The sequence below is a fragment of the Mus caroli genome, unplaced genomic scaffold (genome assembly GCF_900094665.2).
Source record: "Mus caroli unplaced genomic scaffold, CAROLI_EIJ_v1.1 scaffold_8385_1, whole genome shotgun sequence".
Lineage (NCBI taxonomy): Eukaryota > Metazoa > Chordata > Mammalia > Rodentia > Muridae > Mus > Mus caroli.
This window is the reverse complement of record NW_018389837.1, coordinates 23,428-40,010: the sequence shown is the minus strand read 5'-3', so window position 1 is coordinate 40,010 and position 16,583 is coordinate 23,428. Positions and strand designations below refer to the sequence as shown.

The 16,583-nt window shown below is 36.0% G+C and overlaps 1 protein-coding gene across 1 annotated transcript; it reads left to right on the top strand.

Annotated features, from left to right (window-relative positions):
* The first annotated feature begins 14,804 nt into the window (after positions 1-14,804).
* LOC110288324 (olfactory receptor 6C6-like) lies at positions 14,805-15,791 on the top strand. The gene has a single exon (XM_021154702.1). The coding sequence runs from the start codon at positions 14,811-14,813 to the stop codon at positions 15,789-15,791; it is 981 nt and encodes a 326-aa protein (XP_021010361.1). The 5' UTR covers positions 14,805-14,810.
* Positions 15,792-16,583: the final 792 nt, after the last annotated feature.

Sequence of the window (16,583 nt, the reverse complement as noted above, 5' to 3'; positions counted from 1 at the left end):
GGGAGAGAGACTCAATTTCCATAAAATGCTTAAGTAAGATCATTCCCCTCCCCCTAAATTTGGCCATCAGTCTCATGCCAGGAATCACTTATAGATTGCCATAGTCTGTGCTTCCAACATGGTAATATACATTCTCGCCACAATGGAAACTAAACAGTCATCCCAGGCTAGATACAACGAAAAATTAGAACTTGAAGCCGTCACCCGTGAGAGCTGTAAGGCTAAGTACTGCATAGAGATTAGTCTGGAAGCTGTTAGACAGTCTCTGAGAGGCATGTCTGATTGCATGAAGGTTGAGTGCCCTAGGGTCCTTCCCTCAGGAAAAATGGCACGGGAGCATGTCAGGGTTACTCTGGGTAAAAATCTGTGGGCCTGAGAGTCAATCCTGTACATGGCCCCTAACATTTCACACTGGGGATCAGACCTCTACCTCTACCCACGGAACTTGCTTCGTTCCTAAATCCCTTGGCTAGCCCAGGTCATACCCAACAGACTGGATCCATTAATTCAAGCCTCATAGATGACTTGTCCTTGTGTCCTTCGTGGTTTTAGAGGATCACCCAGTGAGCAAACAGACATTTAGGTGGTTGTTAAGAATGTGGCTACAAATTTATTATACAATATGCCTTTATAAAAATATTAAAATGGGGGAGATATTGGGAGCTATTAAGACAACACTATTGTCCTGATCTCTGAATTGGGCCTCTCCCCCCACCCCCCGAGAAGAAAAGGGGGTCAAAAGCGGGCCACTGACGCACCATTCTGAGAACAACCACAGAATGTTTCAGACCTAAGTCAGCGCCAGGTGTCCTGACCACAAGATGTACCCTGATACCATCAAGTTCCTGCTTCCCCGTGTAGTTGCCAAAAGAAAAATTTCCACTGTCCCATCCCTCCTGCTAAGAGGTACTTCCTCCTTTGCTTGTGCATTTAAGCCTTGAGCCTTGCTGATTACAGAGACACCTTGATGCTTCTCAGACTGTTTATGTGTCCTTTCTCGCACTTGGCATCCGTCTTTCTCTTTCCCCATTTGGTTCTTAGGAGAAGGTCCCCTTGAGACCCTCAAATAACTGGACCTGCTGGACGGGTCAAGAGACTTGAGTTCTTGTCATGCAGGTCTTTCACTTTCTTGGTTGTAGATTAATCAAGATATTTTATATTATTTGTGGCTATTTTGAAGATTGTTGTCTCACCAATTTCTTTCTCAGTCCATTTATTGTTTGTATAAAGAAGGGTTACTGATTTCTTTGAGGTAATTTTGTATCCAGCCACTTGCTGAAGCTGTTTATCAGCTATAGAAGTTCTCTGGTAGAATTTTTGGGTTTACTAAGTCTACTATCATGTCATCTGTGCATAGTGATACTTAAACTTCTTCCTTTCCAGTTTGTTTCCCCTTAACTTTATTACTCTACCTAGAACTTCAAGTACTATATTAAAGAGGATGGAGAGAGAATTTAGTCTTTTCTTGTCCCTGATATTAGTTGGGGTTTCAAGCTGGTTGTCCTTTGGACCCTTCTGCAGACCTCCATGGGGAAGCACATTGCTCTTGGGGGTCCCCCAAAGCTCTTTTGGGAGGAAGGGTGAGCCCAGATACAGACAATGGAGGTCAGGGGACTGCATGCATGCAACTTATCTCTGCTTCCTGTTCACATTGTAGTTCTTAGCATCTATACAGTCAAGGGAAGATCACTCAAGCTTTAAAAGAAATAATGCTGCAGCTTAAATCACATATTGACCCTCACACACTGATATTAGGAGCCTACAATACTGCACTTTCTCCAATATACAGGTTATCCTGACAAAAGTCTAAATAGAGAAATGTTGGACATTATAAACCAAATCGACCTAATAGCTATTTGCAGAACATTCCACCCAAACACAAAAGAATATACCTTCTTCTTTGCATCTCATGGAACTTTCTTAAAAGGTGAAAATTCAACTCTCAAGAGAGACAAGAAAAATTGAAATAACAACATGTAACCTATATGACCACAGTGGGTTAAAGCTGGATATCAACAAGAGAAACAATAGAAAACTTAAAAACAATTATAAAAAAATAAATCTTTTGCTGAAAGGACCCAGATATAGCTCTCTCTTGTGAGACTATGCTGGGGCCTGGCAAACAGAGAAGTGGATGCTCACAGTCAGCTACTGAATGGATCACAGGGCCCCCAATGGAGGAGCTNGNGAAANTANCCAAGGAGCTNAAGNGATCNGCAACCCTNTNGGTGNAACAACATTATGAACTAACCAGTACCCCGGAGCTCTTGNCTCTAGCTGCATATGTATCAAAAGATGGCCTAGTCGGCCATCACTGGAAAGAGAGGCCCACTGGACATGCAAACTTTATATGCCCCAGTACAGGGGAATGCCAGGGCCAAAAAAAATGGGAATGGGTGGGTAGGGAAGTAGGGGGGAGCGTATGGGGGACTTTGGGGATAGCATTGGAAATGTAATTGAGGAAAAGATGTAATAAAAAAATAAAATAAATCTTGCAAACTCATGTAGACTGAAGAAATCACTTTCTGAATAAAAAAAATGGAATAGAAAATAAGAGGAAAAATAGACTTCCCAAAATAAAGTTATGGGACACAATGAAGGCAGTTTAAAGAGGCAAGTTCATAGCACAAAGTGCTTAAAAATAAAAGACAGATTCCATATTAGTAACTTAGTGACAAACATGAAGGTTTAAGAACAAAAAGAGATGACACAGAAAAAGGAGGGTAAGAAATAATCCACGTTGATAAGTGTCTTAGGATTTTCATTGCTGTGAATTGATACAATGACTACAGAAACTCACATAATGAAAAACATTTAATGGGGTTAGTTTACACTTCAGAAGTTTTGCCTGTTATTGACATGATAGGGACCATGGTGGACTGTAGGCAGACATGGTGCTAAGAATAGCTGAGGGTTCTACATCTCAATCCATAGGTAATAGGAAGAAATAGAGAGACACTGGGCCTGGTTTGAGCATTTTAAACCTCAACACTCACCCTCAGTGACACACTTTCTCCAACAAGGATACACCTACTCCTAAAAAGGACACACTTCCTAATAGTGCTACTCTCTGATGACCAAGCATTCAAATTCACAAGCCTATTGGGGCCATTCCTATTCAAACCACCACAAGGAGTCTCATGTACACTATCATGGTTTTTACAGTGACCTGCTGAGTAAAGTGTGTGATGTGTTTTTATGTTTGAATTAGAATAAAGTTTTGTGACTGCAAATAACTGAATAAATAAATGATAAATAAATGAAGTACATAATATGTCCATATAGAGAGATCATAAGCAATAATTAAGCTAAGAAAAATAGAAAGTTATAGATGAATATTAAATATTACTGCTAACTAAAAGAAAGAAGAATTAAAAGGCTCCACTTATATAAAATTTTGGAAAAGGCAAATTAATATAGAGAAATTTTAGGTTTGTGGTTGCATATATTTTACTGGAGGATCTTTCACAATCTTGTTACCAGAATTTTGATTCTCCAAAACACTTGCAGTTTGATACTGTTAATTATACAGGCTGATCAGCAAAAGGTGAATAGCCTACACCTCTGTCTTCCTGTTGCATATACACAGATGTTAGTAGCCCATGCAGGAAGTTATTAATGGTCAAAAAAAAATACAGGTGCAAAGTTCTATTTGTTAAGATTTCTATTGCTGTGATAAAACTCCATGACCAAAAACAACTTGGGGGCGGGGAATTTATTTTGTCAGCTTACAGGTCTCAGGTCACATTTCATCACTGAGAGAATCAGGCAGAAATAGGAACTGAAGCAGAAGCTATGTAGAAATGTGGCTTACAGGCTTGCAATCCAGAGCCTGTGTACCTTCCTTTCATAAACACCTCAGTACCACTTGTTTAGGAGTAGTACTGGCCACATCAATCACTAGAAAATGCACCACAGGCCAATCTAGAGAGGCAGTTTTCTCAACTGAGATTTCCTGTTCCCAAGTGACTCTAGCTTATGGCAAATTAACATAAAAGTAGCCACATAGCATGTAAGCAATATTTTTTTTTAAAAAATTTTAGCATATTATAATGTTTCTTTCAGGAAACAATATATCTTTCTTTGACCTATGTGCAAATCCAGATCAGGTTGTTTATCATTCATTCAGGTAGAAATGTGGATCTAAGAAATGTGTTACTATGTGAGCTCATCTCCTATTGTTCATGTTGAAGACTGTCTCCTAGTGTAGCAGTATTAGGAGGTAAGGTCTGATGACAGGGTCTAAAATAACAAGGGTAGAGCTCTCAGGATAGAATCAGAGTCTTGTTCACAAAATGTCCCAGATATCATAGGAGCTGCCCAGTTCTTTCAGTCATATGAACCGTTTCCCTTCTGCTTTCTGTCATGAGATAAAGGAGCTTGAGTCTCTCACAGAATAATAAATCTACTAGACTCCAAAAACGTGAGTCAAAAAACCATTTATTTTATAACTCACCAAGGCTCGTATAATCTGGAATAACAAGAGAAAACAGATTTTTTAAGGTACTTAAGATAGTCCAAATTTAGTTAAGTTTGATAAAAAGAACTCCTCCCTTGTTCTGTTTTCTTTTCTAAACTACTTAATCACTCATTAAGGTAATCAATATTGAATTTTCTGGACAAATAATTTAAAGCCATTTTAGCAGTAAAATGTTTCTTTTAAAATTATAGATTGTCTGAGGAAAATATTCAAATAACATGAGAAGTGGTATATCTTTGGGGAATGTTGCTGTGAATCTCATTTTTTGTGTGTGTGTGAGAATTTTCATCATATCCTGATATTTTTATTCAGGCCACAGATCAGGAAAACTAAACATAGGGAGTCATTCATATTTTGTGGCAGAGTCCATTATAAGTAGGAAATGACTCAATATATACATAAGCAGTTAAATTACTGTAAAGTGACTTAACAAACTAGTAACCAAAAAAGTTACTTATGATTTTTTTTTCACAAGAGTGCCTTCATAAGTGAGGGGGGGAAAGCTAATTAGATCATGATTCAGAATCAGAGAGGGAGGAATTGCCTCTGCAAATCAGCACCACAGTGGAAGAGCTAAATGAGAGGAATCTGATCACCTTTTGTAATATATCTATGCTCTTATATTCTCAAGATATATTTGTGTATCATATAAAAGTCTATATTAAAAAATAAATTTTATGATATACTGTCTGAAAGCTAAAACAAATGAAAATAATAATGGAAAAAGTTAAAAGTACTAAGATTTATTGCAATTAATTTGTGTTTGTTAATTTTTAATCATTAAAGCATTAAAATATTTTAATTCAACATTTTAAATTTTAAGTCACAGAAAAAGGATGAAGGAAAATGGTGAAATTCTTTGTTAATTATACTTGAAAATCTTTTTTTTCTTTTTTATATTAATCCAATGCCCACAATTGCTAATATATCTCTAAATAAAATTTCATCCATAAACTCATTTTCTTTTTCTTTTTTTTTTTTTCATTAATTTATTCACTTCACATGCCAGTCGATGTCCCGCATCCCTGGTGTCTCCCCACCCCCCCAGGGTATTCCTCCACCCGGACACATCAAGTTTGTGTAGGGCTAGGCACATCATCTCTCACTGAGGCCAGACAAGGCAGCAGCCAAAGCAACAGATTCCACAGACAAGCAACACTCCAGTTGCTGGGGACCTACATAAATACTGAGCTGCATATCCACTACATATGTGCTGAGAACATAGATCCAGTTCATGTATGCTCTTTGGTTGGTAGTTCAGTGTCTGAGATCCCTCAAGGGTCCATATCAGTTGACTCCCTATTCTTCCTGTGGAGTGTCTATCCCCTTTGGGGTGCACAATCATTCTCCCAACTCTTCCTCTTAGAGGCCCCAAGCTCTAACCAATGTTTGGCTGTGGGTCTCTGCATCAGTTTCAGTCAGCTGCTGGATGGGGCTTCTCAGAGGGTAGTCATACTAGGCTCCTGTCTATAAGCATAACAGAGTATCATTAGTAGTATCAGGGATTGGTGCTTGCCCTTGTGATAGATCTCAACGTGGGCCTGCTGTTGGTTGGCCTTTCCTTAGTCTTTACTCCATCTTTGTCCCTGCATTTCTTGTTGACAAGACAAAATTTGAGTCAAAAGTTTTGTGCGTGGGCTAGTGCCCTTATCTTTCCATGTGGGGTATGGTCTGGCTACCGGAGGTGGACTCTTCAGGTTCCATATACCAACTGCTATGAGTCTCATATAAAATCACCGCCATAGACTAGTGAGAGCCTGATCCCCTGATCTCCATTCACTTTCCAAGCTATCTGGACCTCCTGTCTCCCTGTACATCTGAATAACCCCCATTCCCCTCTCCATCCACTCTCACACAGATGCTCCATCCATCTGCCTTCTATGACTATTTTGTTCCCCCTAAGTGAGATTCGAGCATCCTTGCTCTGGCTTTCTTTCTTGTTTAGCTCTTCAGGGTTGAGTATAGCATGGGTATCCTGTACTTTATGGCTAATAGCCATTTAGAAATGAGTATATACTCTGTATGTCCTTTTGGGTCTGGGTTACCTCTCTCAGAATAATATTTCCCAGTTCCATTCATTTGGCTGCAAAGTACATCATGTCCTTCTTTTAATAGCTGAATAGTATTCCATTGTGTAAATGAACCACATTTTCTGTATCTATTCATCAGTTGAGGGGCATTTTGGTTGTTTCCTGTTTCTGGCTATTATAAATAAAGCTGCTTTGATAATAGTGGGGCACATGTCCTCATGGTATGGTGGAGCATTATTTTGGTATTAGCTCAGGAGTGGTATAGCTGGGTCTTGATGTAGGACTATTCCCAGTTTTTCTAATACATTTAACATGAAGAGGTGTTGGATTTCCTCAAAACATTTTTCATCATCTAATGAGATGATCCCAATTTTTTTTTCAGTTTGTTTATATTGTGGATTACTTTAATGGGTTTTGTATATTGAACTACCCTTGCATCTATGGGATGAAGCCTAATTGTTCATGGTAGGTGATGTTGTTGATGTGTTCTTGGATTCACTTTGTGCATATTTTATTGGTTATTTTTCATCAATATTCATAAGGAAAATTGGCCAGGAATTTTCTTTCTTTGTTGAGTCTATGTGGTTTAGGTATCATGGTGACTGTAGCCTCATAGAATGAGTTTAGCAATGTTCCTTATGTTTCTATTTTGTGGGAAAGTTTGAGGAGTATTGGCATTAGCTCTTCTTTGAATTCTGGTATAATTCTTTGCTAAAACCCTCTGACCCTGGGCTTCTTATGTTTGGGAGATTTTAATGACTGTTTCTATTTCCTTAGGGGTTATAGGACTGTTTAAATATAGTTTACCTTATCTTGATTTAACTTTGATAAGTAAGTGATATCTATCTAGAAAATCATCCATTTCATTTACATTTTCCAATTTTGTAGAGTATATGCTTTTGAAGTAAGACCTAAATATTCTTTGAATACCCCCGTTGTCTGATATTATGTGCCTCTTCTCATTTCTGATCTTTTTGATTTGGATACTTCCTCTCTGCCTTTTAGTTAATTTGGCTAATAGTTTGTCTCTCTTGTTGATTTTCTCAAAGAACAAGTCCTAGTTTTTGTTGGTTCTTTGCATTGTTCTCTTTGTTTCTAAATGATTGATTTTAGCCATGAATTTATTTCCTACTATCTAGTCCTCTTGGTTGTGTTTGCGTCTTTTGTTCTAGAGATTTCAGGAGTGTTTTTAAGTTGCTTGTATGAGATCTCTCCAACCTCTTTATGAAAAAACTTAGTGCTATGAATTTTCCACTTTCACAGTGTCCCATAAGTTTGGTATGTGGTGCCTTCATTTCTATTGAATTGTAGAGTCTTTAATTTCTTTTTTCTTCTATGACCCAGTTACCATTAGAGTAGAGAGTTATTCAGTTTCCATTAGTTTGTAGGCTTCCTGTTCTTTCAATTGTTGTTGAATTCCATCTCTAGTCCATGGTGGTCTGGTAAGACACAGGGGTTATTTCAATTTTGTTGTATCTCTTGAGGCTTGCTATGTGACTGATTATATGGTCGATTTTGGAGAAGGTTCTGTGAAGTGCTGAGAAGGTGGTATATTCTTTTGTTTTGGGGTGAAATGGTATCTATCTATCTATCTATCATCTATCTATCTATCTATCTATCTATCTATCTATCTATCTATCTATCTATCATCTATCATCTATCTATCTATCTAATCTATCAGCTATCTATATCTAATCTATCATCTGTCTATCTGTTAGGTCTCTTTGATTCATACACTCTGTTACTTTCATATTTCTCTGTTTATTTTCTGTCTAGAAGACCTGACCATTAGTGAGAGTAGGGTGTTGGAGTCTCCTACTTAATATACAGGGTTCAATGTGCAATTTAAGCTTCAGTAATGTTACTTTTACAAATGCAGGTGCCCTTGCATTTGGAGCATAGATGTTCAGAACTGAGACATTATCATGTTAGATTTTTTCCTTTGATAAGTATGAGGTGTCTTTTCTCATCTCATTTGATTTAATTTGGTGAAAATCTATTTATTATACTTCAAAATGGCTACTCTAGCTTGCTCCTTGTGTCCATTTGTTGCAAAATGTTTTTCTAGCTCTTTTCTGAGGTAATGTACATCTTTCTTGCTGAGGTGAGCTTCTTGTATAGAACAGAATAATGGATCTTGTTTTTGCATCCATTCTATTAGCATTTGTCTTTTTATTTGGGATTTGAGTCCATTGATGTTAAGAAATATTAGACCAGAGATTGTTAAATTGTTAATTGTAAACTCCTTTTATTTTGATATTGGTGGTGGGTTTTGTGTGTGTGTGTGTGTGCACATTTATGCTTCTCTCTCTCTTTTTTTTTTTTTTTCATTTGCTGATGTGAGGTTATTTATTTCCTGTGTTTTTTTTTGGGTATAGTTAGCCTCCTGAGGTTGGAGATTTTCTTCTAGCATCTTCTGTAGGGCTAGATTTGTGTGTAGGTATTTTTTAAATTTGGATTTATCATGGAATATCTTGTTTTCTCCATCTATGGTGGTTGAAATTTTTGCTGGGTTATACTCTGTGTGGGCTGATATCTGTGGTCTCTTTGAGTCTTCACGGCATCTGTTTGGTTCCAGATTTCTTGGATGTTTTATGACATGAACTTTTTAGATTTAGCATTTTATTTTACAGATATAACAGTTTCTTTAACCATATATTCTACAGTTCAGATTATTTCCTGCATTTTTTGAATTCTGTTGGTGATACTTGTATCTTTAGTTCCTGTTCTCTTTCCTAGGTTTTCCATATCCAGGATCTCCTCAGTTTGTGTTTTCTTTATTTGTTCTATTACTGTTTCCAGTTAATTTAATGTACATTTTGACACAGCCCCTTCTTCCCAGTCTCCCGTCACATAACTTCTTCCCTGCCCTTCTTCTCCGAGAAGGGGAAGGTCCCCCCTCCTCAAGTACCAAACTACTCTGTCACCTCAAGTCACTCCAGCACTAGGCCCATCCTTTCCCACTGAAGCAAGAAAAGACAGCCCAGTTAGAGGAATCTGCAGGCAGCTAACAGAGTCAGGGTAAATATTTTCAGTTCTTGGGAAGTTTTATTCATTTCCTCCACATGTTTGATTACATTTTTCTCTATTTCTCTAAGGGATTTATTCATTCCCTCATTTTAAAGCTCTCTATTATATTTATACATTTGGATTTAAGGTCATCATCTGTGTTCCAGCTGTGTTAGGATATCCAGGGCTTGTTGTAGCAGGATAGCTGGGTTCTGGTCCTGCCAGATTGTCTTGATTCTTGAGGCTTGTGTTCTTATGCTATCAAGCTATCTGGTTGTCCTTGGCTTTGGGTGAATGTTCTTTATGCCATCAGAACTTCTTGGGGAAGCAGACAGAGCCTGACAATGGATATCAGGGGATAGCATGCTGCTCACCTCTGCTGTTGTGCCCCAGGTGGACCCTGCAGGTAGAGGATTGGATATAGTAGTTTAAACTGGATGTTCCTGTGACCCCAAAAAAGGCTTCTTGGACTGGGAGCCTGAGCCCTGGTCCAGACCATGGAAGTCAGGGAACCACTAGCAAGTCACCTCTGCTGGCTGTGCCCCAGATGGATCTGACTGGTAAGGGATTGCTGTGTGAGGGGTTTAAACTGGATGTTCATGAATCCTCTACAGACCTCAGGAAAACAGGACATTCCTGGAGTCCAGCAAGACTCCTTGGGATAACAGGGAGAGATGCAGGCCCGACAATAGAGGTCAGGGGACCATGTCCAACTCACCTCTGCTGGCTGTACTCTAGGTGGACCCTGAAAAAAATTTTAATCCATTAAAAAACAACTCCAGTGTTAAGGAAGTTAGAAACAAAACTTCTAATTTGGTAGAGCTAACTAATTCTTGGGAATAATCCAATTGTTGGGAACTTACTGAATCCCTGTAGAGAATAATAAAGTAGCAGCCAATGAAAACTATTCTGAGCTTGCTTTACAGTAACTCCACTTAAGGAATTCATTCTAAGAATAAAAAGCTATAAACTTTAACATTATAAAACTGGGTTTTGTAAAATGTATGTATCTTAGTTAGGGCTCTACTTTTATTAACAGATACCATGGCCAAGGCAACTCTTATGGGGACAACATTTAATTGGGGCTGGCTTACAGGTTCAGTCCATTTCATCAAGGTGGAAGCATGGCAACATCTGAGGACACATGGTCCAGGAGGAGCTGAAAATTCTATAACTTGTTCCCAAGGCAGCTAGAAGACTAGTTTCCAAGCAGCTAAGATGAGGGTCTTAAAGCCCATGCCCGCAGTAATACACTTCCTTCAACAAGACTATACCTCCAAATAGTGCCACTCCCTGGGCCAAGTATATACAAACTATCACAATATGCATAATTTTATTAATTGGAACATATTTGCTAATACATAATTAGAAAAACTATTAGCTGATATATAAGAGAATGTACAGGGAAAGAATATGATCAGAATACATTTAAATTCAAAACTTGTTTTAAATGGAAGAAATAAAATAAATGTACTATATGGTACAGCATCACAATAAAGAACCATTTAATACAGATTCTAAATATGTCAATAAATTGATTTGCTTCATAGGATTTATTCTTAAGCAAATGAGACAAGAATGTCATAGTGTAGTAGACGTCTTTTGAAGTCAATTGTTCTACATCAGCCTAAAATTTAAGGTTCTTACTATGCATCTTCACTAAACTAGTCTGAAACATACAATGTAGGCCAGGCTTGCCTTGAACACAGTACCACTTGACTTTGGCTCCTTAGTGTTGTGATTAAAGGTAAGCACTAACATATTAAATTCTTTCTACACCTTACATTTTTACTTTTAATATCCACTTGAAATAACACAGAATTATGGAATCACAATTTTATCCATAAGCATGTCACAATATTCAAATAGTATAGAAATCTATTATCAATCCTCTTAAAGCAATGATTTAAGAAAGTAAAAGAGGTTTTGTGTGTGTGTGTGTGTGTGTATTGAGAAGGTTATTTTTATAAAAATCATTTCTGTATTATATAATTGGTGAATCCCCCAGGAAATCATATCTTTGGATCCTAGTTACACTGAGAATTCTCTATTCTTGTGAGATTTTCCTGTAGAACACTAAGAAACAAAAACTTGTTGGTATCATAAGACAGTAAAATTCTATATAACACTTTATGTTACATTCAGCAATGTTTATAACACTTGAACTACAGTGAACTGTAGACTAGAGAGTGATATAAAATTTTCATATAAATATGAGATAAGTTAGTCAAAAATACTTTAAAGAGAACATTTATTCTGCATGAGTTTAGTGGTAGAATGAGGTCTGTGTGGAGAAAGATGTATTATATGTGCTTTGTATTCACAAGGATGATGGCTATTTTGAAGTGCAGCAAGCCTGCCCAAATCTGGGCAGAGAGCCTATTAAAAAAGGTACTGACCACTAAAAGGTTTGGTATTTTTGCCTTTTATATTAGATTTGTGGATATTTGTGCAACATTAGTAGTCAATACAATCATGGTATAAAATAAAAAGAAACATTAACTTTTTAATACTCTCTGACATTTCATTGAACAAACTGGATATAAGTGCATATATTAACATGTGCCATTTTATTCTGCAGGAAATCTTTAAAGCATGAGATTAAATACAAATATGATTATTGAGGCAGGAAAAGTCAGTGGTTTACTGCAATGAAATCCATTACAAGATGGTGTATTTGTACCAGTGTTGTCATTCTGATGATTTGGGAACATTGTGTAATATTTCACAGTTGTCTAACATGCTCCTGTGAACTGGGCATTCTTCATCCAATAATTTAATAAGAAACAAGGAAAATACAGATTATGTCTTTAATAAATCATGTTTGAACTATTACTGTGCTTTGATTTACTCTGATTTACCTGTCTAGAATATTGTCTAATTCTTCAATTTATATTATAGGTATCAGGTAAGTTCTTTTAAAACCTGGTGTCAGAAACACTTGGGGAGACTTTTCAGTTTGTTTTGACTCTTTGTATTTTTATTTGTTCTGCTTCTAAGCAACATTATTTGCATTAGAAGTTGAAATAGTTGAAATATTTCTCTTAATAACCTCAATGTAGAAGACATGGCATCTATTTAAATTTCAATTTTAACTATTTTTAAAAAGTAAAAGTAACCCAGGAAGAGATTTTTTTCCTTAGATTGTTCCTTACATCTTATTAGATGAAATGTGTGTAATTTGGCTTTTAGTAAGAATTCTCTTTCAAAGTTTGTCTAAAGTCTTTATGCAACTGAAATTTCAGAAGCATGTCTTCTCAAACCAGTCTGTCTTCAATTCTCCCCTGTCTCAAACACAACCTGAATATGATTTTTATCTTCAACGTTTCCTACCCCATGAAACATATGTAGAATATTGACAGTAGGAATTTTCACGTGACTAGATAGAACAAAACCAAGTATTTCTACATATTTAATTGCAAGGTGCTCTGATATTTAATATTATAATTGTGTTTAGAATGTCTGAATATTCAATTTTCTTCTGACCAGAAATTCCATCATTGTGAATTGAAATTTGAGACATAATCTCTTCTTTTCCTCTAGATCACGCTTACTTAAAATACATTAGTGTTCTTACTTACTACTTACGAAATGAGCATTTGTAATGAAGGCATATTCTGTATCAGTGTTTCACCATAATTCTTAAATTGTCCATTCACAGCTACAGTTTTGATCATTTAGGGTTGTTTGTTTGTTTGTTTGTTTGTTTTACTATGAATTCTCCTAATTTACAAAGATAGATTTACCTTTGGGCTGATTTGATGTTTATTTCTCTTGACTTTAAATCCCTCTTCCTACATGAATTAGCTCATAATAAGTCAATCAGCTATTTCCAGCCATCTACATGATCATTAAAATTTATAACAAAATATGTTGTGAGAGAAGTGGTACTTCAGGGAAATGCCATCAGAGTGATCAGTTAGAAGACTGCAAAGGGCACAAAATATAAATTACTCCCACTGAACTATCTGAAACTCAGAATTATTAATCACAATATAAATTATGTGCTGGGAGTGAAACTCCACAGCCCAGGAATTATTTAGCTGTGTAAGACTCTGGGTTCTCTACTAACAACCAAAACCAAAACAAAACCCAGAAATAAAAACAACCAAAAACAAAACCAGAAAGCAGGTGTCTGCTGTTTCCAGCTTGCTACTAATTAAATAATATAAGTAAATTCATTCAGATAATCTGGGTTTATTTCAGTAAACATGGGTTTTATAAGATAAATGGATCACACTTTAAATATGTGCTAAATATGGGATTTATTCTACACTATCTAAAATTAAAGAGAAAAATGACATATCTAAACTCATACATATCAGAAAGGAATTAAGTGCATTAGGTTTGTGGCTTTTCCAGTTTATCATAAAGATAAGAAATGGTGGTTATTCTCATAGGCTTAAAACATTATTATTACATTTACAATAAACCTTTAATTATCTACAGATACAAACAATATGTATATGTTGTATAGATGTAAACATACAACTTTTTAAGACATGAAGTGATTTCACATGTGTATCATGAACATCAGTTTTCTAACTGGAGGACACATTAATTAGAACTGTTATTACTCCTGAATGATCCTTCTCCCCCATTCACTTTAGTTGAACCAAAATATAGCAGTACAGAATTGTATTTCACAAATTGTGTCTCACAAATATTGATAGAAGTCTTGAGATTTGTAGTATCTTTCTTAATTTCAATTACTTTCAAGATTCTAAAAATGTGTGGGCATCATCTCCTTCATCATGAATGTTTACCTTTCTACTATTTTGGAAATCTCTCACTTTCAATTTATTATGTGTGATAAATTTTCTCTTCTGTTAGTGTTAAATCCTATTTAGTTGGACAATATTGTTAGTTATTGAGGACACTGTGAATAAAAGTGTTTTATAAAATCATTTTCTCACTTAGGTGCAAAGTAACTTGAGATATCAATGAGATAAGCAATATAAACTATTGAATAAGTCATTAAAATATTTGAAAAAAAACTCATGAAATGAACACTATTGAAACTGAAAACCCATGTTTCAAATGACTAACATGCCTCCACTAATCAGAACAGGTGTTGACTCACATCTGAACATGAGAAGAATATGAGTTCTTGTCAGTCAAGTAATGTGGATGAGGAAATGTTCCTAAGAACTGAAACTTGCTGCTTAAAATATTTTTTCATTGATTAGGATTATTAATATTAAATTTTATGGCTATGAAAGAAGAAATATGTTTTTCTAGATGTGATTTAAGTTTAATATCTTTTATAGATTTGTTAGAATGAAAAAGAAATGAAGAACCAATCAGTGAAGATAGAGTTCATTTTGCTTGGACTGACAGATGACCCTCAGCTACAAATTCTGGTTTTCCTGTTTCTGTTTTTTAATTACATCTTAAGTGTGATGGGAAACTTAGTGATCATACTTCTCACCCTGCTGGATCCCCATCTCAAGACTCCAATGTATTTCTTCCTTCGGAATTTCTCTTTCTTAGAAATTGGGTTCACTACAGTGTGCATTCCCAGGTTCCTGATGAGCATTCTCTCAGGAGACAGAACAATTTCCTACAATGCTTGTGCAGCTCAACTATTCTTCTTTTTCTTACTAGGGGCCACAGAGTTCTACCTCCTGGCTGCCATGTCCTATGATCGCTATGTAGCCATCTGCAGACCACTGCACTACCCCATCATCATGAATAGCAAAATGTGCCACCTACTAGTCCTCAGCTGCTGGGTGACTGGGTTCTTAGTCATCTTCCCCCCTTTGCTCTTAGGACTCAAACTGGATTTCTGTGCCTCCAAAACAATAGACCACTTCCTATGTGACACTTCCCCTGTTCTGCAGCTGTCTTGCACAGACACACATTTCATAGAATTGATGGCTTTTGCCTTAGCTGTCATGACACTTGTCATTACCTTGATCTTAGTGATTCTCTCCTACATACTCATCATCAAAACCATCCTAAAGTTCCCTTCAGCTCAACAGAGGAGAAAGGCCTTTTCTACTTGTTCCTCCCACATGGTTGTTGTTTCCATTACTTATGGGAGTTGTATCTTCATGTATATGAAAACATCAGCCAAGGAGAGGGTGACCTTAAATAAAGGTGTAGCTGTGCTTAATACTTCTGTGGCCCCTTTGCTAAACCCTTTCATTTACACCCTAAGGAACAAACAGGTGAAAGAAGCTTTCAAACATGTGCTTCATAGATTTTGTTTTCTACAAAACAATGAGACAATGTTTAGACATGCTGTTGAAACATCAGGAGTAAAATAGACAGCAGGTCTCAATTGCATTGTTTGTGATCAGAGCCATTTCACTTACTGAGTGTTTAGGGCACATTAAGTTTGTCCTCTCCAGATGTCCACATAATCTTTTAGTTCTATATATCCTCCTAACTAGAAAGTGTGAGTACCTTCTCAAAATGAGATTAGTAAATAACATGTGTATAGATAATTTCCCTTCTTGTAGTTTTTTATGTTCTATTCAGTTGAAATTTGCTAGATTTAACAAATTATTAAGCTATTTTGGACATTGCAGAGAAAAGCTAATTATTACATAAAATAATTGAAGTTTTCATAACAAATTAAAATTTTAGTATTTGAAAAATAAAATAGTTTTCTAAGAAAGATTACTCATGATGAAGCTTGAAAAGTTGGCCAAGAAAATGTTTAAGATTCCTATGACAGTGTAATAAATTATTTCACGTAACTGCAATTTTGCTGAAAAATATTCTCTTGTAGGAGCACATTAATGGAGAATATTAATTTTTAAAACTTATTTAGAAGATATATTGCTTTAAAATTATTTGGTATCATTATCTTGTACCAATTGGTATATTAAATTACAATGTCTAAATTTTGAAAGAGATGGTAACCCAAGATAGGTATTCTTCTATTTATTATTAATTTGTATCTTGAATTGGAGAAATTTCTATGTGTTAAATAAAAATCAAATACAATGCTCTTACTAATTCTTCCTCTGTTAGTTTTTGTAAATAATATATATAAGAAAACTCTATTATACAATCATTTTAAACCAATGCACACCCATATAATATGAAGGTAC

Excerpts from the sequence above, each read along its gene's own strand:
- LOC110288324 (XM_021154702.1), top strand. The coding sequence starts at position 14,811 with ATGAAGAACCAATCAGTGAAGATAGAGTTCATTTTGCTTGGACTGACA.